At 44.2% G+C, this 25614-nt stretch overlaps 1 protein-coding gene across 2 annotated transcripts in view; it reads left to right on the forward strand.

Annotated features, from left to right (window-relative positions):
- HS3ST1 (heparan sulfate-glucosamine 3-sulfotransferase 1) overlaps window positions 1-18091 on the forward strand; it is a 29996-nt gene extending 11905 nt beyond the window's left edge. Inside the window, exons 1-2 of one of the 2 annotated variants that reach the window (XM_007167312.3) lie at window positions 5751-5807; window positions 16795-18091. In XM_007167312.3, the coding sequence (XP_007167374.2) occupies window positions 16904-17839 (936 nt within the window). In that variant the 5' untranslated portion in view covers window positions 5751-5807; window positions 16795-16903 and the 3' untranslated portion in view covers window positions 17840-18091. Of the gene's footprint in view, window positions 1-5750; window positions 5808-16794 lie in introns of those variants that run through there. The other variant, XM_007167311.3, reaches the window with a different exon arrangement.
- Window positions 18092-25614: the final 7523 nt, after the last annotated feature.

Below are 25614 nucleotides of genomic sequence, written 5' to 3' on the forward strand. Positions count from 1 at the left end.
TAGTTGTGGCTCGTGGGCTCTAGAGCGCAGGCTCAGTAGTTGTGGCTCGTGGACTCTGGAGTGCAGGCTCAGTAGTTGTGGCGCACGGGCTTAGTTGCTCCATGGCATGTGGGGATCTTCTCGGACCGGGGCTCGAACCCGTGTCCCCTGCATTGGCAGGCGGATTCTTAAGCACTGTGCCACCAGGGAAGCCCTTCCCCCTTTTTTATTAGCTCCAGGCTCTGTCCTTCCCTTAGGTCTGTCCTGGATGCTCTCCAACCCCCCCCCCCCAGCTCCATCCATAATAAATAACGTGCATGTGGCAGTTGCATGTGGCAGCTCTGCGGCTCTCTCTCTCCCATGCACAGGGTAGGGTTGCATTTTTGCTATCTGAAGATCAGATGGCCTTGTGACTTGCTGTGGGCAGTGAAAGTAAGAGGAAGCGAAGTGTCACTTCCTGGAGCTTGAAGGGCCAGCTGAGGTTCTGTGCATTTACTCCCCACTCTGGCGTGATGGCCTGCACTGTCTTTCTAGGTCTCTGAGAGCCTCAAGTGGGCAGAGTCCTGCCACCAACCTGAGTGGGACAAGCCACCGAGGGAGGAGGCACTGAGATGTGGGGTCGATTCTCAGTTCTCCTGGCTCCTTCTGGCGCCGTGACGTTGCTGTGATTGCTGTGGGCTTCACCGCATCCCTCAGGAAACAGCTGCCCCCAGAGAGCAGGATAAACCACTGCTCTTAGAGCTCTGCACCCGCTCCTGCCTGCTCCCCGATCTCAGTGCAGGATTGCTCAACAGAATGTGCCGCTGGGAAGTGAAAGTACCGTTATCATAAACAGAAACATCAGTCTTTGAGAGAAGCCTGATGTTTTAGTTCAGATTTTTTTGAGCTCAGATAGGCAGCTGTCCTTAGTGACCCACCAAGGAATGAAAGTGACCCCAGAAAATGTCCTCTGGGTAAAGTGAGTGCCGCCCGGCGCTCTGTCCTTTCCCGAGCCCTCTCACTGCAGGCAGCCCTGTGTGCATAAGCCTTCCCCTAGCCTGGGAGGCCCCTGTCCCAGGGAGGGCTCTACACTGTTTAGTCTTGAAAGTGGAGCCGGCCTTGGCCTTGCTCTGATCCCAGCCACGCTTCCTCCATCACACAAATTCCAGCAGATGCAGCAGAAGGGCTCGGGGTTGGCATGGAGCCATTAGTGACGATTCTGATTACACAAGCCACCGGGCCCTGCTGATTTAAACAATCTCATGTGTTCAGAATTGCCTTCACCTGCTGCCTTTTCTTACTTAAATAGTTCTTTACGGTCCTCTGCAAAGATGGTGCAAAGGGTAATTAGCTCATAATTGTTGTCCTTTAAAAACATTAGATTGAGCCACTCTGTGCTTTTCATTCTGCTGTTTTCTTTGTCATCTATCTCTCTCTGCATAGCTCTCAATACTCAAAATTTTCCACTTTTTCCTAAGAATGCTTTTCCTTGTCAATTTTTGGAATGTTGCAATTCCTTTCTTTACTTACGACAATTATTGAGCAGCCTAGTTGTTATAAAAATCTGAATTTTCATTGCTATTATTGTCCTTTTATTTTTCTCTTCAAGCTAATTCATCATACTACTGTTGACTGAACTAATTTTATTGAACTCCTATGTATTGAGGATCTAACCCTGTGTCAGGTGGACTAAGGTATTTTTCTGCAATATCTCATTTAATTCTTATAGCCACTCAACATGGTAGGAAGCATACCCTATCTTTGGATGGGAAAAAATAAGACCCAGGGAGGCAGGTAGCTTTTACGTGATCAAATAACTAAGCCAGGATTTAAACCCCGGCAGATATCAACTCACTTGCTTTGATCTTCCCACACCGTTCTATTTATTTCTCTATTTTTCTGTTTATATACTTTACCCTGGATGTCCGTTAAAAGCGATGAGCTTGGCTTTTGTCCTCATCAGACCTCTGAATGTTTCTTAGGTATTTTTTCACGAAGCATGTCACAAACTTCCCCTTCCTGGCCTCCTTTAAGTTGCTAAAATAGTGTCTACCCCAAAGTCTCCTCCATCTCATTGGGCTGTAAGTATATATTTCCACATCCATCTTTCCCCTTCCACAGTGGTCTCCTGGAGGCTGAGGGGGGGACCTGTCTCCTTCCTGTATCCCTGGGCAATGCCCGGAAGGGACCTGCCCTCAGGAAGCCTGGTGTCTGTGTCCTGAGCGAATCACATAGACTCCTGGGTGTGGTGTCTGAGGGAAGAAGGAGAGTAATATGTGTAAGAAGAAATCTTCTTGAAATCTAATTTAGTGACTCACACTAAATGTCTTTCTCCCTATGACTCTAAACATTTGAAGGAGACTTGTGGAAAGCCAAACCATAAATTTCAGCACAATCTTCAAAACCTCATTTAATTTGAACCCTTGTGCTTTGGCCAAGCCCCTCCTTTTCCCTGGCATGTTGGACACCAATGCTAATTTGAGTTTGGTCCTAATCTGGAGTACAAAGCCAGGCCTGCATGTTCCTACCAGCTGGTGGGGGAATGAAGGTAGTTGTCAAAGTGGGAAAGCAATGTGGCTCAATGATCAAGGGGGACACAGTCAGATTTTTTCTTTGACAACTTTGGAAACATTGTCATGGAAGCATCACATGGGCAGGACCTCAAGACACATGTTAGCTTCGTTAGTGCATTGATAGCCTTGAGAGGGTGTGAAAGTTGCAGAAGTCTTGAAAACTTAGTTCATCATTGGACCTATCTCTCTCTCTCTCTCTCCCTCTCTCTCCCACACACACACACACACACACACACAAACACAATTTTATGCAGCAGATTCCTTTCAGAAGGAACTGGAATGGGGAATCCCATGGATGAGCCCTACTGAAGTTCCGTCAAATCTAATCAACACCAGAAAACAAAGAGCAATGTAGAAAATCACATGAAGACCTCTGTTTGTTCACTCCCTCTTCCAATGCCTTTGCTTTTTCCTTCTTGTTCACTAAGAATTGGAGAAAGAAATACAGTTATTGGGACATGATAACTCATTCCCACCCCACTTTCCATCTTTGATTTTGAAACACAAAACAAACTATTTCTAAATGTAACTCTGTTACAATTCTTCTCGTCTCTTGACACATTAATAAGACCAAAATAATTTGATGTGTGATGTATGTCTACCCATTATTGTTATCTATGAATCTTTCTGCTAATAAGCAGCACATCTGTAGCCATCTCTCAGCCCTAACCTTAGTGCAGTCATCACATATTTTGCCTCCTCTCCCTCCATTTGCCTCCCAGTACACCCTACACCCCTGCGTGTACCTGAGTTATTTGAGGGAAGGAACAGGATGCAAGCTGTATCTCCAATTCCCCAGTGCCTGATACACAACAAGTCTATTTAGGGCTTGGCTGAATTGTAGCTATGCTGAGCAGGCTGATAATTGGGTTTTTACACGTCCAACTATTCTTCAAAAGTTGCATCTTCATTTATTTAGGGAGAGACTGAATGTTATGTGTGGTCAGAACCAAGAAAATGGACCCCTGTGGCAGCCCTCAGCCCTTTCCTGTTGTCTTAAGCAATTTTGCTCACTCCCAAACTTACATCCCTCTCTTACACAAGCAAAAGCCCTAGAGTCCACTGCTTCTATCCAGCCTAGGAGGTCCTGAAACTGACCCTTTGGAGTTGGGTGTGGGGAAGGCTTATCTCACCACACACAACCCCTCAGCCCCTACCCCAGCCTGAAGGGCTTGGTTTAATTGTATATCTTCTAATCACTGAGAAGCCTTTTATATAATGCTATTTTTCTTCATCTTGTTTTGTTCTGGTGGTGACTAAGCATCCTTTGGAGATGGTTCTCTAATCTAGCTGATCCACCTCTTAATCAGGTGATACATTCAATTAATATTTGTTAAATGAACGCTGAATACGATCTGAATAGAACCAGAGCAGCAGGTAGTTTGGGAGACCCTACCCAAGGGGACAGTCTTTCCTGCTAGAAGCTGTATTATTTTCCCTTATATCAAAAGGACTTTAGCAGTGTAGAAATTCAAGACATGTTGCTACCTTTAACCCATGAAATTTTAGACTGATGCCAAGTGACAAAACTTTATGATTTATTTTTAACAGTAATTGTTTTGTTTGGAATTTTGGATAATAGTATCTTTTTTTTTAACATCTTTATTGAAGTATAATTGCTTTACAATGGTGTGTTAGTTTCTGCTTTATAACAAAGTGAATCAGTTATACATATACATATGTTCCCATATCTCTTCCCTCTTGCATCTCCCTCCCTCCCACCCTCCCCATCCCACCCCTCTAGGTGGTCACAAAGCACCGAGCTGATCTCCCTGTGCTATGCGGCTGCTTCCCACTAGCTATCTATTTTACGTTTGGTAGTGTATATATGTCCATGCCACTCTCTCACTTTGTCACAGCTTACCCTTCCCCCTCCCCATATCCTCAAGTCCATTCTCTAGTAGGTCTGTGTCTTTATTCCTGTCTTGCCCCTAGGGGATAATAGTATCTTGCTTTGATAGTCAAGAATGTTTCTTAATTCTCTAAAGCCTTTGCATTGTAGATAGGTATAAGAGGGCGGATGTTCTTAGCATTTGTGGGCCAATTGTTTCCTTTTGTAAAAGAGGCTTAGAGTATTTCTTTGTCTTGGCCAAGGTCACACAGAAGTCAGGACAGAACTTGGGACTAGACCCCAGCTCCTGACGCCAGCTCAGCACCACGCTCACTCTTGTGCACTGGTCCTTTCAAGCAAAGGTGACTTTGTGGAGATGCATTTTATCTGCCTGAAATGATCGGTGTTAGCAATATTGACTACCTGAATAAGACCTTTATCAACCACTACGGTGGAAAACAGAGTCCTGCCAGGGCTGATGATGACATTTGGTGAGGGTTTTCTATATGCCAGGCCCTCTTCTTAGCACTCATGTAGTAAATATCTCCTTTAAGCCTCATGACAATCCTACAAAATTAATACTGTAACCATCCCTACATTTCAGGTAAAAAAAAAAAAAAAAGAAGCACACAGAGAACACATAACTTGCTCTTGGTCACACAGAGGGAGTAAGGGATGGAGATGGGATTCAAACCCACACTGTTAACCACCAGCCTGCCCCCTCTGAGCTCTTGTAATTCATCTTAGGATTCCTGAATGTCTCCCTCAGATGCCAGATCGTTTCAAATATGTTATTTAAGTAATAATAAATTGAAAATATTTTAAAAGAAGAAACCATAAATCACTCTGCAGCAACATTCAGAAAGAATAAATGACCAGGCTGACGATGATTGAAATTATTGTAGAGTGTTATATTTAATCTGAAGATACTGAAAATATAACGAGATAACAAGAGATCACAGAGAAGCGTGTGTCTAGTGCAAGATCTTTTCAATAGATTAAATGGCATTTAAAGATTTCAAGATGACTGAGATAATAAGGTAGGTGTTTCCTGTTTAAAGTAAATTCATTATAGATAAGTTCAAGCTCAAATCAGAGGCAAATGAGACACTAATTCATTTTGTAAAACCTGAAGCTTAAGAATAAAGGAATATTTAACTTAAATAGTGTTTTAAAAAAATTTTTAAGGGATGAACAGAAATCACAGCCCTATGTGTATGCGGGGGGGTGGAGGAAAAATCCATGCACCACCATTGCTGTATTCAGTGCTGTTACAGGAACAGCAGCAATTTAATTCAAAAAAGGAAAAAAAACAAAAATACAGACAATGTAAAATCAAAACCAGCCATGGCATCATGCTTTAATTCTGTCCATGCCTGTTTCCCCCTCAGCGACTTGCAGGCAGGGATGTCTTAGTCCTCACTGCACCTCCGGCGTGTTTCAAGGTCAGTACTAAGCTCTCACTTAAATGTCTGCCTTTAAATGATCATATTAAACCAAGAACATGCATATCCAAAGCAAAGACAAAAACAAGCTCTTGGACCAAAAGTGAGCAGTAGTTTCCAAGATTTTCCATTAACTTGCCCCGTCTTGGAATCTGTGAGTGGCATTGCTGGGATTCAAGCTCAGCACTTTTTGCTTTGTTCCATTGCCATGGCTCTTTTCCCTCCAGTGTGTTTCCGAATCTCAAGTCGTGGCCCCTGCTGGCTCCTGCAGCCTCGTATGTGTCACCCTCCCCCATAGACTGTACCTCCACAGCCAACCCCAGCACAGGCCGAGTCCCCGCAACCTGCCCTGCCCTGCCCTGATTCTGCTACAAACTCCATTTGGGATGATTGTCCCTGGGGGACTACCTGCTGAGCAGACCCCAAGCCTCCTCCCGGGTTATACCCGGCCATTGATCACCTTTTGGTAGAACAGCACCAGGCCCTCCCTGGTCTTCTACCTGTGTGGCCTCTCTCCCCTGGGCTCTGATGCAGCTGTGCCTAATCCCTGCCCACACTGAACACGGTAGCAGGTCTCCTTCCACCTGTATCTTCTACTTTACAGGGTGCTCTGAGGACGGTCACGGGTTTATTTCTGTGTCCCCAGGAACTCAGTATAATCCTAGAAACATCATAGGTGCCTTGTAAAAGTTTGGGGGGGCATCTGAGGCATCAGTCTTTGCAGACTTGCTTTCTAATCTTTTCTTTTTTTCATCTTCACCTGTCTTGGCAACTGATAGCCATTTATTACATTCATAAATAGTAATAATCAGGAGTTTTCACATAAATATCCATTGTTGAATCTTGAAAAATCCAAAGATCAGCCTACACGGGTCTCTTGTCTCCAGCCACATCTGCCGGAGCTGGCAACAGCTGGCTCCTTAGACAGACCACGTACACACATGGCTGCTTGCTGCCGTCCCCACTGGCCAGCAGGCTTCCTAGGCTGATATCACTTGCCTGATCCAGGAGACCGCTGTGTGCTAGCCCTGGGAAAACTTACACAGTGGAAGCAGTCGCAAGCAGACTCTTTTTCTTTACTATTTCTTCTAAGGGCTGTGTATGAGTCTGCTCAGGTAGCTGTAACAAAATGCCATAGACCGGGTGGCTTAAACAACAACAAAAATGTATTTTTCCCAGCTCTCCAGTCTGGGCAGTCCAAGACCAAGATGCCAACAGATTCCGTTCCTGGTGAGAGCTTTCTCCTGGATGCAGATGTTTGCTGTCTCCTAGTGTGCTCAAGTGGCAGACAGAGTACCAATCTCTCTTCCTCTTTTCGTAAGGACCCTCATCCCATTGTGGGTCTTATCCTCAGGACTCCATCTAAATTTAATTACCTCCCAAAGGCCCCATCTCCAAATATGCACCACACTGGGGATAAGGGCTTCAACCTCTGAATTTTGGGGGGAAACAAAATTCACTCTGTACAGTCTGGCTCAAGAAATGAGACAAATCTGCCCTCTACCTTTGCCCACCCAGGGGAAGAATTTACTTTGGCTTGTATATACATATTATCAGCTGCAAAGTATTCTAATGTTCCCTGTCCCAACATAAAAGAAACACAGATTCCCATGTGTTTCGGCCCCGGTGGCATGGGAATCAGGAGACCTTGCTTTCTGATTCATTTCAGCCCCTACACACTTGACCTTGGGGTTCCCGTTCTGTGCCCACCTGTTTCCCCATCAACAGGAATACGGACAGGACAAGATGACAGCGCAGGGTTCTTTGGCCTCTGATGCTCTGTGTGTCTTTCCTTGCCATTTCTGGGGAAATGTATAGATTTCATAGGTGCTGGCCATCTGTGGGGTGATCATGGCCGTCCACCTCAGCCAGGGAGGTTCGCACAGTCAGATGGTACCTGTTGGGAGGTTGGGTCACACCGGGGGCAGGGATCGAGCCATGCATATCCAAATGCACTGAGGCAGCCAGCTCCTGTCTCCTGTCTGCTAGCACGGCCCCCTTTTCCACTCAGCCGCACTGAGTAATAAGAGAGGCCCTGTCCGCCCTCCTGTCACAGAACTCTGCCTGTGCCAGTGTGTTTCTGCTTCTAATGAAGGATTTATTTAGGTCACTGCTGCCTTCTGTGCACAGCACCGCAGATTAAACATGTTGAGGAGAAGTAGCCCCTCCTCCTCAGCCCTCCTGGGGGCCTCCCCACTGCACACATATGGCTGCCCATCAATCAGGCAGGGGGTATTCGTGGAGGACCCTCTGGGTGCCCCCTCCCCAGATAGAGAGACTGGATTGCTTCTGTGTGTCACTGTCCTTTCTTCTGGAAGCCTCTGTCTGGTTGAGTCACTGCAGTACTTTGGATCATGAACAAATGCGTTTGACTAATTATCATCCTTGATTCCCATTTATACCACACAGGCTTCTTTTTTTAGGGACAAAAATAGCTACCACGATTGAAGGGCTTGCCTTGGGCCAGGCAATATGGCAACTTCGTAAGCACCACATAGACTGTTCTATTTAATCCTCAAAATTGGTATATATTGGGCCAAGGCATTCAATCTAAGGCTCTGAGATTTCAATACTGTCTTGTGGATTTTAGGTTATAGAGCTGAGATTTGAGCCTGGGTTTTTGGCTCTAAATCCTCTGAATTCCAACATCTCCCCTCTGCCCCCCTCCACACATAACACCACCTCTGTGACCGGACTGATCCCTATTTTGTCTGCCGCAGGTGGTTCCAAACCTGGATTTAAAAGCAAACTGCCCCAACAGTCATAAGAAACAAAATCCAAAGGCACATCAGCCTTCGCAGCCCAAGGCCAAGGGCATCAGGATCTGAATGTGAATGAGCACAGTTGTTCCAAGCTCACTGAATTCTTGCCATTCCAAGGGCTATGGGTGGGCAGACCAGTTCTCCTGGGAGCTTATTGAAACACAGACTCCCAGGCCTCTCCCCAGAACTCTTGGATCAGAATCTGCATTTTGAACTAGATCTCTAGCGGGTCAGTGTGCACGTGTAAGTTTGCAAAGCACTGTTCCTGGTGATTGTCATGGGGCAGACAGAGCTCCTGGGGGGATGCTTTAGTCACCTCCCACTTGCAACTCCTTTCTAGATGCTTCAACCCTAATCTCTCACTGATTTGGAAAACAACGTTGTATGGGTTGACTTCAGACTACCTATGGGGCAGTTTGCCTTTATCATCGTGGTATCATGGAATTCTCAGAAGCTCGGCAAAATGCTGTGACTGAAATCTTCTGGCCCTAAAGCCTTGCCCCACCATGCTGCCCTCCCTGGTTGGCCCAGGTCCCTCCTTCCTTCAATCCTGAAGAATTACATTCATTATGCAGGTAACCTTTATATAAGGAACCTCCCAGCCGAGCCATGGAAGCAACAGAGCATAGAAAGTCTGGAAGAGGGAGTGTTGGAAGAGTCCTGATCTTTTTCAAGGGGAAAACAGGGCCAATTACTCCTCCTTTTCCCAGGTAGCCAATGTGGCCCAGATAAACTTATTAACATTATGTGGACTGACCTGGGGTCTTTTCTACCCTGGACTCTTTCCATCCCATCCTACCTCACAGCAATTACCATAAGTAAATCCAAACAAAAGTGAATGTCAACACTGGATGACAAGTGTCATGTGTAGGCAATTTCAAGGAAATAAATATTAATGCTAGTCTTGAGATCTCACTGTCCTTTTGTAGACTGACAGGCATGAGCTAAATCTGTTTCCTCTTTCTTGGTTTCCAAGATGATCTGCCAAGGATGGAAATTTGACAGCTCTGCCATGCGCTCTTAAGTTAGCATTGCAAAGGTAAAAGTGAAGACATTTTTTTCTCCTAAAGATGAACAAAAAATCCTATACTGTTAATTGCTCAGAAGTTTGGTTGGATATGGAAATGACAGTTCTGACCAAACTGTCTTGGCTCAAGTATCAGTGCATTCCAGAAAATTAAATCACTCAATACTCGGGGATGCTTGGAGAGAAACAGTTCTTGTAGAGCAGCACAAGAGCTCTTATCCTTCCTGCTATGTTATCATTCTTTGGAGTAAGCTCTCCCCTCTGCCTGGAATGCACTTGCCGCTGCCTACAGAAGGCATCTCCGTTCAAAGGCAAAGCAGCACAATGGGCTTTACAGATGGCCTGCAGAATTTTAGTCATCACACTCCCTGGTTCTGTGACCTTGAAAAGGTCATTTAAACTTAATAGCATGTTTCCATGTCTGCCTTGGGGAGAGAGAGACAGGCCATTAACATTCGTTGAACGCCCAGTGAGTGCCAGGCACTGCACTATCTCTTTGGCGTGGGTAATCTTATTGAGTCACGATGGCATCCCTATGAAGTAGATTTTAGCCCATTTTGCAGAACGGCACATTGAGCCCCAGAGAGGTGAGAAACTTACCTGAGGTCAGTTAGGTATAAGAATTCTAGCCTGGGTCTGTCCAATTACAAAAGCTTCTTTGCTTTCCTACTACTGCACACTGCCTTTTCATTGCTTAAAAAAATATATAAAATAAAAGGAGACTAACCACCTCTTACTATCCTTACAAGTATTAGGGGAGATAATTTATACACGAGTGCCTACTGCCTGAAACACGGTGGGCACCCAGGGAGGAATCTATTTCTTTCCAACCCTTTTGTCAGATCCCTTAGACGAATTGGGTCCCCATGTTTTGATCGTCCCTGTTATCCGAGGAGATTCTCACCTGTGCCAGCTGGGTCACTGTCTTTTGTTGAGAGACTGGGAAGTTTTTCCTGCAGACACAGGGACCGCAGGTGTCACTGTTCCCGATGCACTGAATTTCCCTCCTGTTAAATATCCTAGTTATTTCATTTTATCCACGAATATACTCCAGTGGTGGGACTGAGAGCAAATATATTGTATTAGTTACATTTGAAATGTAGGTCATGATGTGAACTATGTAGCAAGAAGAATTAAGGAGAAAATTAAAATATTTTTGAAGGGTTATTTCACTGCTTCCCCTCCTTTTGTAATGAAAATATGTTTTAGACTCTCGGGTGATCTTGTCCAATCGCCATGAGAAATTTTGAGTCCCCCTCTTAACATCTGGTTTCTGCTTGACCCTCTAGGGAGGGAAAACTCACTACTTTTTGACTCAGTCTTTTTCATAAATGGACAGACTGTTAAGTTTCTCTTTCTGCTGAATTAAAAGCCTTTCTCAGTGCCTTCAGTCATTTGCCTGACTTTCCACAGCATTCGATGTGTTCATTCAGAAAATAGCATCTCTAGTACCCACTGTGTACTAGCAATCACGCCAGCCCCAGAGGATGCAGCAAAAAGAGGCAGGACACCGATAAGGAAGCTCTGAATTAACATTGTTGGGTGGAGAGGCAGACAGTAAACAAGCAAACAATTTTGGATAGTATATGAGGAATATAAGACAAGATGATGGCAAAGAAAATGATTAAAAGGAGAGTGGGTGGGCTGACATTGCGGGAAAGCCAACATTTGAAATAAAATCTGAATGACAAGAGAGAGCCAGCCTCGCAAAGCCTGGGGCTAGCATCCTGGAAAGAGGGAGCAGTAAATGCCAAGGCCCAGAGCTGGTGTGAGCTTGGTGTGTTCAAATGAACAGAAAAATCAGGGCTTGGCTTAAGGAAGCAGTGAGGCGGGAGGGGCAAGCTGGTCCCATCCTAGGTTCCTCCCTGACCTGAAGAGGAGTTTCGATTTAATTTTTAATGCAAGGGAATCTCCATCTGGAAAATCCTGTGTCCTCTGCCATGTGTTCCCAATGCCTGGTGTGTGGTCAGCATCTTCATGGTGGGGCCCAAGGACGCCTAGTGCTGCTGATGGGAAAGACTCTTGTCTTTGGAATTCTTGAAACTCAGAGCTTGGTTTATCACTGCAGGATGAAGCAGACAGCCTCCCGGATAAAAGGGAGTGAACAGAGAGTGGGCTGGATCTCTTTTGGGGACCTTTTAACCCATCTACAAAGGGAAGGATGGGGTTCATTTTATACTCATTCTAGCAAGTCTGGGTCATTCCAAGGAATCCTGTTCTTCATCAAAGAATCAGTGCCTGGCATGATGGTTCAACAAGACCAAAGACAAACCAAGGAGCCCAGTAACTACTTATACACTAACTCTGGGTGTTGCCACCTAGATCATCACAGGGGTCCTGTGTGCAAAGTTGCCAGCCTAGGGTCCGCTTAGTAGCAGGGGCCACAGATGGCAGCTGCCATCATTGCTTTTGGGAGGAATGTGGTTCGGGCTCCAGGTTCTGTTGAACAGTCTTTGTCTGTGCCTATGCCAGCTCAGGGCTCCAGACTTTCAGAAGATTCCTTTGATAGTATCTAGTTTACTTCTGGAGGGAGAATAATCAATTTATCTTTGTGCTGCTTACAAGTTCAAACTTGCCTTCCTGGTCCTTTTCCTGTTTGGGGAGCTCCTAATTTGTGAATGGGGTAGAGTATCTTACTTATTAAGAAAGCACTTTCCACAGTTAAAGAGATTTCAGAGTAAGAATTGCAACACTGCTCAGTGTTCTAATACCTCTCTGCTGTCCACCTCAGTTGCCAGTAGCCACATGTGGCCTTGAGATGTCCTGTAAGAGTAAATGTATACACACTGGATTTTGAAGACAAAAAAAATGCAAAATATATCTCCTTAATTTTATATAGTGATTATGTGTTGGAGTGATAACATTTTGAAAATACTGGCTTACATGAAAGATGCCTTTTTAAAAAGGGGCTCCTGGAAAATGTACAAGTGCATATGTGGGTCATTTTAACACCTATAATAAAAGTAACAATAAGACATGATCTGTCTTAGGGCAAGATATGACTAAGTGTCAGAGACATAAATAAATAGTGGCTGCTATCACCTTTGAGGGGGGTTGCTGTTACTTTCCTGAGCATCTTTTGATCACCTATGGAGATTTGAGTTTTTTCTCAGAATGTAGTAAAACTGTGTGTTACACTTTTTATTTACACAACTCATCTGCTGCATAACTCCTATGGCGAAGGCACCGTGGTTGGCATAATGGAGGGGAGAAAGTATTGGTGAAAGTGGGGAATTCATCTCAGAGCTTAGCTAAAATGCTAGCTATGTAGCATGAATTCAATAAGTATTTGTTTGATAAATGGAAAATAAAGTGCAGATGTGCTTCACGTTACATTTCTATAGGACATCTCACTTCAGTCCCAAAGTAGCCATTTGAGGCAAGTGGAATTATTACCACTTTACAGATGAGAAAACTGAGGCTAAGAGAGGTTAAGGCACTTGGACCAAAGTCAAAACTGGAGACAGGATTCCTGACTCCATAGCCTGTGTGATTCCTTTAACTCTTCTACTGAGTAGAACAAGTGAATGAGTTTCACCCACATGCTATATGTGTATCCCCTGTGTACCAGCTGATTCTGGAGTTGGCAGCCAGGGCTTGTCACTGCTAGGTAGGTTTTTTGGGGGGGCTTTCTTCTTTAGGATCCCCAAAACACTGCCATTATTTTAAGACCACATGCTAGGGAGATAGCAATAATAACAGAGAGAGTACAGAACTGGAACTCAGGATCCACAAGTTCTAGGCTCTGATTTTCTACCTGACCTTGGGCCTGTCACCTCAGGGCCTCCTCACCCATAAAATGAAAAGCAGGGACTTAATGACGTGATGGCTCTGATGCTCATAATTCCATTGTCAAGATCAGCTGGCCCAGGTGTCCTGGCTTACAGGTTCACCTGAGCTTGGGGATCTTTCCTTTTCTGAGAATGTTACTAAAAGGCACAAAAATTCTCTCTGTACCACTGAGAAATTCACATTGTCAAACTACAACAGGAAGAACTTGGCTCTCATTGGCCACTGTGTGTGTGTAACTACATTTTATATATATTTAGATGTACAAATATATGCGTGTATATATATATAATATATATGTGTGTGTATATATATACATAAAACTTAGCTAAAGTTTCATACACACACACACACACACACACACACACGTGTACATATGAGACTTTAGCTAAGATTTTTTTTTTCCATATACCTCAAGTATTTTTGGAATGTAATGTAGATGGCTTAGAATAAGTAAATATACATTTTAGAATCTATTAAATTATAAATGAGGAGCTTTTAAACTATAAACTGCCCAGATTTTTGGTTGTTTTGGAGGGTTTTTGTTTTTGTTTTTTGCTTTGTTTTTGTAAAGGACAAACTATATTTAGTTTCTTGCTTCTGCTGTCTGCTGGTAATTTCCCTTTAGGAAAAAGATCTCAGATGTGCACTGTGCTAATCAAGATGCCTCATAACAGAATGGAAAGACCATGAATAGTCAGATAATATGAATCTCAGATCTGGGCTCTGACCCTAACCCTTAGATGTTGCAGGATCAGGTTGTTTCCTAAGTCTGGATGCAGAGCTGTATGATGGGGATGACAATACCCACCACAGAGGGTATAGCAGTTTAGTGTGGAGAAGCTACTCTCTCCATCACTTCACCCACCCCACCCCCTGCACACGCGCACACACACGTGTGCACACACACGTACACATGTGCACACACACATACACGTGTGTACACACATACATAAACACACACAAGCATACACTTGCACATGCACACACATACCCCGAACATGTAAAAGGCAAGCACAGCTGGTCCCTTTGGTCAACCCACATGGGCAGTTGAGAAGGAAATAGAATTTCACTGAAACATACTAAAACGTCCATTTGACTGAAACAAATGGCCCATTAAATTGGGCTCATCCAATCAGTAAGACCAACCTTGAGCCCCATCTTGTTTGGCCAACCCTCCTTAATTTTTTCTCTTTCTTTTTCCTAAATAAGTATGTCAGGTGATTTGGCAAGTCCCTTTTCTAGTGTTCTATGATTTTCTAAAGGTTTCAGCTTTTTAATTGCTTGATCTTTAATATACATTTTACAAAGTGGCTATTACAGTTAATATCTGAGGGAGGTAGATCAATTGATCTGATCATAAACATGGAAGTCCTGCCTGTTGTTCTTTACACATTCTAGACAAGTTTTAAGCTAATAAAGTGAATTTTAAACCTGGCATAAAGAAGATGATGGGCCCTCTTGATAGAAAACATTTTTCTGGCTCTGTAAATCCCATAGTCTCCAAACTGGGCCTGTCTGCAACTCTTCCTGAACCGTGTTTAGACAGAGATTACTTAAAAGAGAGTTTCCGGGACTTCCCTGGTGGCGCAGTGGTTAAGAATCCACCTGCCAATGCAGAGGACACGGGTTCGAGCCCTGGTCTGGGAAGATCCCACATTTCGCAGAGCAATAAGCCCATGCGCCACAACTACTGAGCCTGCGCTCTAGAGCCCACGAGCCACAACTACCGAAGCCCGCGCACCTATAACCCATGCTCCACAACAAGAAAAGCCACTGCAATGAGAAGCCCGCGCACCACAACAAAGAGGAGCCCCCACTCGCCGCAACTAGAGAGAAAACCTGCGCTCAGCAGCAAAGACCCAACACAGCCAAAAATAAATAAATAAATAAACTTAAAAAAAAAAAAGAGAGTTTCCAATCTGCTGTTTCCGGGAGAGGGTCGAACACGTATTGCTGCTTATCAGCCCCCTAAAAACAACAACCATGGCTCGTGAGTCTTTGGGAACTCCATGCCATCTAGCCCAGCAGTGCCCGTGTTCCTGAGGGACTTTAATGCCCAAATGTGATAAATCTCGGTTAAACAGAAAAAGGTATAAAGGAGGCAGTTCACGGGAAGAGCCCTGAATTTAGAATTTTAAATTTGGACCGTGAATTTTGAAATGTACTAAATTTTTGTGTCCTTGTGTTTCTATAACTGTCCTGCGTTTCTACTTTACACTGTAGTGTTAGAATGACAATCCACTGAGCAGACTGCAAGACCTGTTCTTTATAAATAGTAAACCCTTGCATGCATGAAGGTTTTTTGCTCTCTCCAGTAACCTTGCCTGTTTATCCCTCTAGGCCCACTTCAAACATTTGCTTTACTAGGAAGACATCTCTAATCATTTCAGGCAAAATGAATGAACATAGGCCTTCACAGTACTCTGCCTAAATTATAATCGTAACATATATCACACTGATGCTTGCAGTCTGGTTGTATCAATTAACCTTTGCAAAATTTGTGCTGTAATACAAACCACCCCAAAACTCACTGGCTTAAAACCACAAGCATGCATTCTCACTCCTGGGGGAGACGGCTGGGCTGCACACAGGGGACTGACGGGGCAGCTCTGCTGCAGGTGTCTCTTGTCTTCCTCCTGGGACCAGCAGCTGGCTGGCCAGGGCATGTTCTTCTCGTGGCAAATAAAAAAAACCCCAAAATCAAATTGCTGGGAAGTACACTCCCCCTACAATGAGGCTATAGAAAGAATTGGATGCAGGGAAGAGTAAAGAATTGAAGTTAATCATTCAATCTTTCAAACAGGTTCACCTGCCCTGTTAGATCAGGAGCCCCTAGTGGGTTGGGGAGCAGAAACAATGCCTGCTTCCATATCACTTGCCCTTCTGCCTGGGGCTGGCAGCTAGTAGATATTCTCTGATGTTTGCCAAGGTCCAAAAGTCCTTCCCAACCTTTTCCTTTACAGCAGATGTTGGCAAACTATGACTGCAGGCCAAAGCTTGGCCTGGTTTTAAAAGTGCCAACAGAGCAGTAAAAATACAAATGTTTGAAAAAAATTAAAAGAAGAAGAATATTTAACGACCCATGAAAATTATATGAAATTCAAATGTCAGTGCCCATAAATAAAGTTTTATTGGAACACAACCACACCCATTTCTCTGTGTATTGTCTATGGGTGCTTTAGAGCAAAATAACATAGTTGGAGTTGCCACAGAGACTATATGTCCCCAAAAGCCTAAAACGTTGACTCTCTTGCCTGTACAGAAACTCTTTGCCGCCCCTGCTTCATAGGATGAAGGACCCGAGGAAGCCCCAGGAGGTGAATGTCGTGCCCAAGACGACAGAGTTGTCAGCTTGATTAAGCCCAGTATTTATGTGGGGTTAATACTTCTCCCCTTTGTTTCCTAGTAATCGGAAGCCGGCGACACCCATGTGTCACTGATCCGGAGGCATCCCTCGCGGCAGCGCTTCATGACCCAGCGGCGCCCCGCCCAGTGAAGCCACCGTGGTGTCCAGCATGGCCGCGCTGCTCCTGGGCGCGGTGATGCTGGTGGCCCAGCTCCAGCTAGTGCCTTCCCGCCCCGCCGTGCCCGGGGCCGAGCTGGGCCAGCCGGAGCTTGTGAGGAAAGCGGCGACCTTGCAGGACGAGATCCGGGAAGGCGCGGCCCCCAACGGCTCCGCCCAGCAGCTGCCGCAGACCATCATCATCGGCGTGCGCAAGGGCGGCACACGCGCGCTGCTGGAGATGCTCAGCCTGCATCCCGACGTGGCGGCCGCCGAGAACGAGGTGCACTTCTTCGATTGGGAGGAGCATTACAGCCAAGGCCTGGGCTGGTACCTCAGCCAGATGCCCTTCTCCTCCCCGCACCAGCTCACGGTGGAAAAGACCCCCGCGTACTTCACGTCGCCCAAAGTGCCTGAGCGGGTCCACAGCATGAACCCGTCCATCCGGCTGCTGCTCATCCTGCGGGACCCGTCGGAGCGCGTGCTGTCCGACTACACCCAAGTGTTCTACAACCACGTGCAGAAGCACAAGCCCTACCCGTCCATCGAGGAGTTCCTGGTGCGTGATGGCCGGCTCAACGTGGACTACAAGGCCCTCAACCGCAGCCTGTACCACGTGCACATGCAGAACTGGCTTCGCTTCTTCTCGCTGAGCCGCATGCACATCGTGGACGGCGACCGCCTCATCAGGGACCCCTTCCCCGAGATCCAAAAGGTCGAGAGGTTCCTGAGGCTGTCGCCGCAAATCAATGCCTCGAACTTCTACTTTAACAAAACCAAGGGCTTTTATTGCCTGCGGGACAGCGGCCGGGACCGCTGCTTACACGAGTCCAAAGGCCGGGCGCACCCCCAAGTCGACCCCAAGCTCCTCAATAAACTGCATGAATATTTTCACGAGCCAAATAAGAAATTCTTCGAGCTTGTCGGCAGAACATTTGACTGGCACTGATTTGCGATAAGCTAGGCTCGGAACCTTTCCTACTGTAAGTTATAGTGTACATCTAGGGGGGCAAAAGAATTTTAAAAGGGCATTTAAGCTATAATTTATTTGTAAAATCCATAAATTACTTCTGTACAGTATTAGATTCACAATTGCCATATATACTAGTTATATTTTTCTACTTGTTAAATTGAGGGCATTTTGTATTGTTTTTCATGGTTGTTAACATGTGTAATATGTCTCTATATGAAGGAACTAAAATATTTCACTGCAAAAAAGAAAAAAAAAATTCTGGAGATGCTGTCTTTTTTGAATGTAATTAACTTGCCCCCAACTCAAGATAGCTGTCTGTGTTCACTCACTGCACATATTCCTTTATTACTTTAAAAAAAAAAAAAAGTTTTTCATAGCTATTATACTCCTCTCCCCTTCTCTCCCTTCTTCATTACCTTTTAAAAATTTTAATGGCTCGCTGTGGTCATCAGATTAATTTTTTTACTTGCATGGTGAGATTTCATTGAGATCCCCTATTATTCTTGGAGGTGACAGTCTCACCCATTCCCAACTTCAGCAAGTACCTGAATGTGGATTTTAACCCCATGTAAACTCCAAGTGAACAAAGAAATTAAGCTGGAGAAGTAGTTACTAACCAGCAAGAGGCTTGCCTCAGAGAGTGCTTGCACTTACTTCTGACTGCAGCAATATGTGAAACTACAATAAAGGGAATTAAACCATTGGCCTTCAGAACGATCTTGGGGCTGTGTACTTTGCCCCAGGTGGCAGTGGGTCTCTGGAAAGCCACTTAGAATAGAAAAGAGGAATTGCAAAACCTATGCATATCCCCATTTGTAAAAAGCTGACTAAAGGGGTAACTGTTTCCTTGAGTTGGGAGTCTATTAATCTATTTCCTGAAATATAAATATTATACTCCATATACTTTGAGACATAGGTGTATGTATGTTTAAAAATTAACTCTGGAGTCCTGAAGGTGAAAGGAAATTTAAACTCCCAAGGGTTGAAATTGAAAAGAGAAAAGTGCAAAGCAAATGGTAAAAGGTAAAGAATCCCTTGCACCTGCCTCAAGAGGCCAGAGGCCCAGTTTCAGTTTCACTTCTGCCCTGAACAACTGGTTTGTTAGAAGTGATAGAATAAGCCCTTCTGTGCCTCAGTTTTCTCATGCATTCTTCATTCAGTCAGCCTTTTACAGAATTAAATAAATCAGATTTTTTTTCTTATTATGAATGAAATAGACATTATATATAGGAACTCATTGAAATTTCCCCCAAGCAACCCCAGGAAGAAGGAATTATTACAGCAAGTTCAAAGAGGAAGAAATAGGCCTGAAGAAGATAAGGAACTTGCCCAAGTTCGCACTGGCTATAAGCCAGAGCTCAGAGTACACTTAGAGCCAAAGCACAGGGTTTTTGGTTTGTTTTTTATTTTTTTTTCTACCCAATTTTTTCTAAATTCAAATGGAAAGACCCAGACTCAGAGACAGTTCTTCCTGACATATTCCATCCCTGGTGCCAAATGCCTTCTATCCCAAGAGGTGAGTCTGAGCCAGAGGAAAAGGGCAAGAATGAGCCTGAGGTTCTCTCAGCAGTGCTATCAGGGAAATGAGTCACCTTGGTTATGCTTTGCAGCTGCACCCTGGCTTGACCTTAGCATGGCCCATGCCCCAGCCCGGGCCTTGCACAGACAGCAGAGAATGTCTTCTCTCCTTCCTCATTAAGGTTGTCATTAAACAACCAACTCCCCAGAGGGTGTGGCAGAAATATAGCAGGTTTCCTGTTGACATGGTACTTTGCCATCTGCAGAGTGTTTCTCTCTGTAGCGTATCATTGGATCTTACTTTTATCACACTCATTCAAGACTGAAAAACTGAGAGACTAACAAAGGTGAAATTGAGTTATCAAGTTTGCCCAGGGATTGGGTGACAGAGTGGAGACTCCAATGTGTGTTTTCTGACTCCTAAGAGGGTGCTTTTTGCAAGATACCTGTGCGTGCCTGTGCCCTGATAAGGATGGTGTGCTTAAAGCCTGTACTGTTGGGGTAAAAGGTGGTGGGTGGGGATGGAGGGGAGGCCCAAGCACTGGAGACACGTCTAGCTGCTGCGGCTCACACAGCTGATGGTAGGGGATGATCCAGTTTAAAATGGTCAGAAGGTATAAATTCAATAATTGTTGGTTCGGAGGTATGGGTCTTGACTAAAAATGCATTCATGGGGTCCACCATGGGCAAGGGGTCAGGGGCCCTAGTAGCTATTTCTATTCGTCTATTTATGGTACAACCCAAGCCAGCCATTTGGAAGAGAGAAGCAGTATGAGCCTATCGCTCCAGACCTAGCCCAAGCACTTAGATCTCATCTGAGCTCTGTCAAATTCAGAGGAGGTCCTGCAGTAGACCACCTGCACGGAGAGCCAAACGCAATGACTCAGGAGCCAGGTGGGCACCTGATCCCTCTTCAAACACATCTAATACTAAGTCTATTAACAGAGAGATGCTGAGGGAGTGAGGTTGCTGCCTGGACTGGTCCAGGCTCAGGGGCAGCCTGGGGGCCTTCGGATGACAGCCTCCCAGACAAGTGGCTGAGGGCAGTTGAGCAGGGCCTCAGCTATTATATACAGAATATTCACTTCACCTGATGCTTCTGAGTCAGGACAGCCCCCTCCCATCCTCCAGGAATTGGATAGTGCTGAAACCCTGGTAACACTATTTGGTTATCAGCTCACAGCCAGAAAATTTGCCATTTTAGCAAAAATGCTGATGTGTCTCTGAGCAGAGTGTCTTGCTCTTTCTATCCTGGGAGGCTGTACTCAGCAGAGGGGAGATGTGAGGCAGAAGAGGCCATTGCTCAGGGTGCCTGCTACTTACAGAGGCGGAATCAGAGATCACTGCCAAGAGTTCAGGTATTCATTAAAATTGTATTTTTCTTTTGAGCCCCTACTATGTGCTTAACATGGTATTAAGCTCTCAGGAGTATGAAAATATTAATGCAAGAACGAATAGTCATTAACTGTTCTGTGTTTAAATTAAAAACAACAACAGCAATATGGAAGGGCTAGGAAGGCTGTTCTGTGTTTAAATTAAAAAAACAAAACAAACAAACAAACAAAACACACATGGAAAGGATGGAAAGGCTAGAAAGGCAGGTAGTATTAACTGTGTGTAGACTGACCAGTGCAGTCATTCTCATTGAAATCAAGAACATCCCTGGGGGAAATCAACCAGCCCTGTGATAGAGAGGACTAAACTGGGCATAAGAAATGGACCTGCACTCATTGTTTTAGAATACATAGAGGAATACTACTCACAATAGGGGAATGGTTGTCCCAGAGACGGGGAATGTTGGAATTAAGGATCACACACAGAAAGTGAGAGCTGACAGAGACATGTTTCATTACACCATTACTCAGGAGTAGGAAGAGATGGGAAATCTTCCCAAAGGTCGCATGGCAAAGCTGTGAACCAGATCACTTATCTTGTGGGCCACAGGACCCTGTTCTTTCCACAGGCAGTCTTCTTGGAGAAATTGCCATAGAGCTGGAGCACAGGAGGCAATGGATATAACCAGAGCAGGGCATTCTGAACAAGGGCAGCTTGAGGAATCAAGACAGTGGTGATGAGGAGGGGGAAGGAAATAGAGAGGTGCAGGCAAGAGACTGTCTACTGGTCATGGGAGTGAGTTAAGCACACTGGGAACTCACTCTGTGGCCTTGACATCTGCTTTACAAGTGGTGGAAGCTTGCTTAGAAGGCACCCATGTGTCTGTCTCCTGTGCAGGTGTATCTGTCATATAAAAGTAACTACCATTTTTTGCATACCTGCTATGTGCTTGGCATTTTAAATATGTTGCTTCTAATCCATGTGACAATTCTGAGAAGCAGAAAATGGCATAGTACTAACTTTACAAAGGAGGAAACTCAAACTCAGACACTAAAGGGCTTGCCCACGATGCCAGAGCCACTGATTGCCACAAATGGAATTTAGGGTTTAATGTCCATGCTCTGCTGCTTTTCAGTCTATGCAATTGTGGGACAGGGGAGGAAGAAATAATGCATAAGCATCTGTCTATTAGGCAGAGCCTGGAAGAATCATGGGCACCCAGAATGCCAGGATGCACAGAGAGAGTTATATCAGATCATCTTCAAGCCAAGAGTGGCTGGGACCTGATACAAGGGACACATGATAAAGCATGTTCCTTACCGGCAGGTATTCATTTAGAAAGTCTAAGCTTGAGCTAAAGACCAAAAGCAACACAATGGAGCTCTCTAAATGGCAAGCAAGGGGTGAGGACCAAAGCTACAGACTGTCTCTGGTTGAGATGCTTGACTGAAGTATTTTGATGTAAGAAATGGCCTTGGTTCTTCAGTTCACCCTGATATCAATATCTTTACTCCATTTTCCTCAAATTTCCCAGTTAGGTGACCTGAGAGAAAAATCAAGTAGAGCCAGGAGACCTGGATGTGAATTCCACCTCTACTAATTTTTAGGTTCAAATTCTCAGAAGCTCAATTTCTTTCTCAATGTAAATGGGCTTAACTCTGTTTTGGGTAGAATTCAATGAGATAAGTAAAAACTGTAAAATCTGTGGGTATGTGGCTTAGTGGTTAAGAGCATTTAGAATTTCGGGAAGTAGACCAAAACTGGTTTTGAAACAGTCAGCAGGCACCCACTGCCTTGGTTTCTCCATCCATTTCCCAGCTTCGGGACTGTAGCCTTTGCTGTTGGTACACCATCCAGAACCCATTTACCAGGGAAGTGTCCCCATTCCCCACCATCAGAAGAGTTGGCTACTAAAAGCTCACCCTGTACTGTGTTCTGGAGCATTTCTCTTAGTTGTCAGCTGCTGCCTTCCCTGGAGGTGCCTGGGAAGTTATGCCCACCCTTCTTCTCTACTCTCCTTGGGGTTGCCTGTGAGTAACACTTGATTGATGTGGGATGAGGAGTTGGGTCTTGGGGAAGCAGCCCAGATTCCTGGTCTCTGGGCAGGGCAAGCTCTATGGTACAACTTATGCTCCAGAACTCTTCCTGGGATCAGGCTGAGGCTAGACTTCTGAAACCACACTTTAGCTTAGTTTCTTCTACCTTATCCTGTGTCCCTTGTTACCCATTTCTTCTGTAATCCCATTCTTAGTAAATGACTTGCCCAAGAATACAGGAATCCCCATCTCAGGTTTGCTTCTAGGGCATACAATCTAAGATAGTAAACTTGCATACATGTCTTATTCTCTCTGTATTTCATATGAGTAATATGATCAGCCCACAGGGTTATTATAATTTTTCCAGTTAAATAACAGACAATAAAGAATGAGTTCGTTTTATTCTCTGACACATAAAAGAGCTAAATACAATAATAGACACAGTTGTTACCAAGTACAATAGTTGTTTCTTCTTTGGCTTATCAGACTATCAACATAGTGTTCGTGCATCAACATCAAACTTTAACTTCATGAAAGATTTCTGGTTCTCACAAATATAAGGGCATCACGCTATCTTATGTTACAGGATATCGTATCTCTATTGTTTGATAAGTATTTCATTTCGACCTTGTGCATGAATGTTTTCTGCTCTTGGTTGCAACACCTTGGCACCTAGCACAGTGCCTGGCACATGGTAGACAGAAAGTACTTGTTTGTGGATTGAATTGTAATTCTAGCCCAGTTGTCAATCTGATGTGAAAATCCCCTCTACTATATCCCAGCTTCATGATCTGACCTCCTGGGAACACCTTCTCTGGGCCAGGCACTGCTAGCACTTCACAATATACTGCTTTATTTAATCCTTAGAAAACCCTAGGGAAATAATCAATCCAAGCTCATTGTTTTTTTCTTACCATCGTATCCCCAGCAAATAGAACAATGCTTGACATAGGAGTTGCAAATATTTATTAACTAAATGAATCATTCTAATGCCCAAGCTCTCTCCGCTATGCAGTACTATACAACCACTTCCTGAACATAGCACTAGTGGAGAATCCAGTATTCTCTAAGGCAACCCATTACATCTCCAAATTGGCTACTAAAATTCACACTTCCTGTAACTAAATCTCTATTCCCATAGCTTCCTCCAATAGAAATGTGTTCTACCACAGGGCGTCATGAAGAACAAGTCTCATTCCACTTTTTCATGTTGGCACACTGGATAAAACACTGGCCTTGGATTCTGAAGTCCTGAACTTAGAGATTTTTCATAGGTATGTGATCTTGGGCAATTTCCCTAGCTTCTCTGAAATTCTGGTAACTTTCTGCAAAACAGGATAAATCATGCCTTCTTCACAGAGGTTCTATGAGTATTGCATGGTTAGTGACCAATGTATAAATATAAGAGATCATAATTCTATAAAAATTCATCTAATATTGAAAAGTAATTCAGATCTTATGACTGGTGTCATCCCCTATAGAGGGTAATGGGATAATTACTGAGTATTAATGAAAGCTGGGTGTGTATTATCTCACTTTATCTTTAGGTCAACCTCTGAGACAGATATTACTATTAACTTCATTCTATGGATGGGGAATCCAAAGCACAGAGATATTAAGTAATTTTCCCAAAGTCACATAGCTAGTAAATAGCAGAGCCAGATCTGTTCCCTGGGCTGTCTGTCTTCATGGCTAGGATACTTAGCCTCCTGGCTACCCTACCTTTCAGTGCAAAAGAGAACCCTTTCTCCAACATATCTGCCCATGAAAAGAGCTAGAGCACAAAGAAGAAAAAAATAGAGATTAGGAACTTAAGATAAAAGACGTAGTAGGCAGAATTCAAGAATGTCTTCCCAAGATTTCTAGCCCCTGGTGTACACACTCTATGTAATCTTCTCCTCTTGAATGTGAGCAGGACTTGTAAATAAGATGGGATGTTTACCCTCTTGATTAGGTTACATTATATAGCAAGGATAATGGGATGTGACCTATCAGGTTATCTAAGACTCCAACTTAGCAGACTGGGGAGGGAGAGAGATTCTCCTACTAGTTTTGAAGAAGTCACCTGCTATGTGAGAGGACTAGCAAGGGATTGCAGTGGCCAGCAATACTGAAAGTGTCCCTTAGCCAGCATCCAGCAAGGAAACAAAAGCCGTAGTCCTACAGTTGCAAAGAACTTAAGTGTTCCAACAAGCTGTGAGCTTGGAAGAGGGCCCCAAATTCCAGATGAAAACACTTCTGGCTGAGACCTTGACTGTCGCCCAGTGAGGACCTGCTTGGACTCCTGTTCTATGGAAACTGAGATAGTAGAAGTATGTTGGTTTAAGCTGCTGAGTTTGTAGTAATTTTTTATGTAATAGGAAACTAATACAAAGACTTAAACCTACTTTTTAGCCATCTTCTCAGTTTATACTCACTTTTCTATACTCTCTCTTGAAAACAAACAAAATGCATGACTTTTTGTTACCCAAGGAATACATGTCCATTATATGAAAACCGGATTCTGCAAGTAAGATTATTCAGAAATAATCACTGTCAACATTTTGATTTGTATAGTTTCAGATTTTTCCAACACATGAATGTGTGTGTGTGTATTAAAAAATAAATTACGTCTTTTTGATAACTCAGCAACCTGAGAGTCAACATCAGCTGATACCTATCCATTGATAGAGTGGAAATGGATCTTAGAAGTCATTTAAGCGAATCTTATTGTTTTATGGAAGAAGGATGTGAGGTTTGGAGGAGTCAAGTCACTGTTCGTGCTGAATCTATATGAGAACTCAGAACTACTTCCTAATGCCTTCCACACTGTATGTTTGATGTCTATCACTTGTCTAACTCCCCACCAGACAGTTCGCTCCC

This window comes from Balaenoptera acutorostrata, chromosome 5 (genome assembly GCF_949987535.1).
Source record: "Balaenoptera acutorostrata chromosome 5, mBalAcu1.1, whole genome shotgun sequence".
NCBI lineage: Eukaryota > Metazoa > Chordata > Mammalia > Artiodactyla > Balaenopteridae > Balaenoptera > Balaenoptera acutorostrata.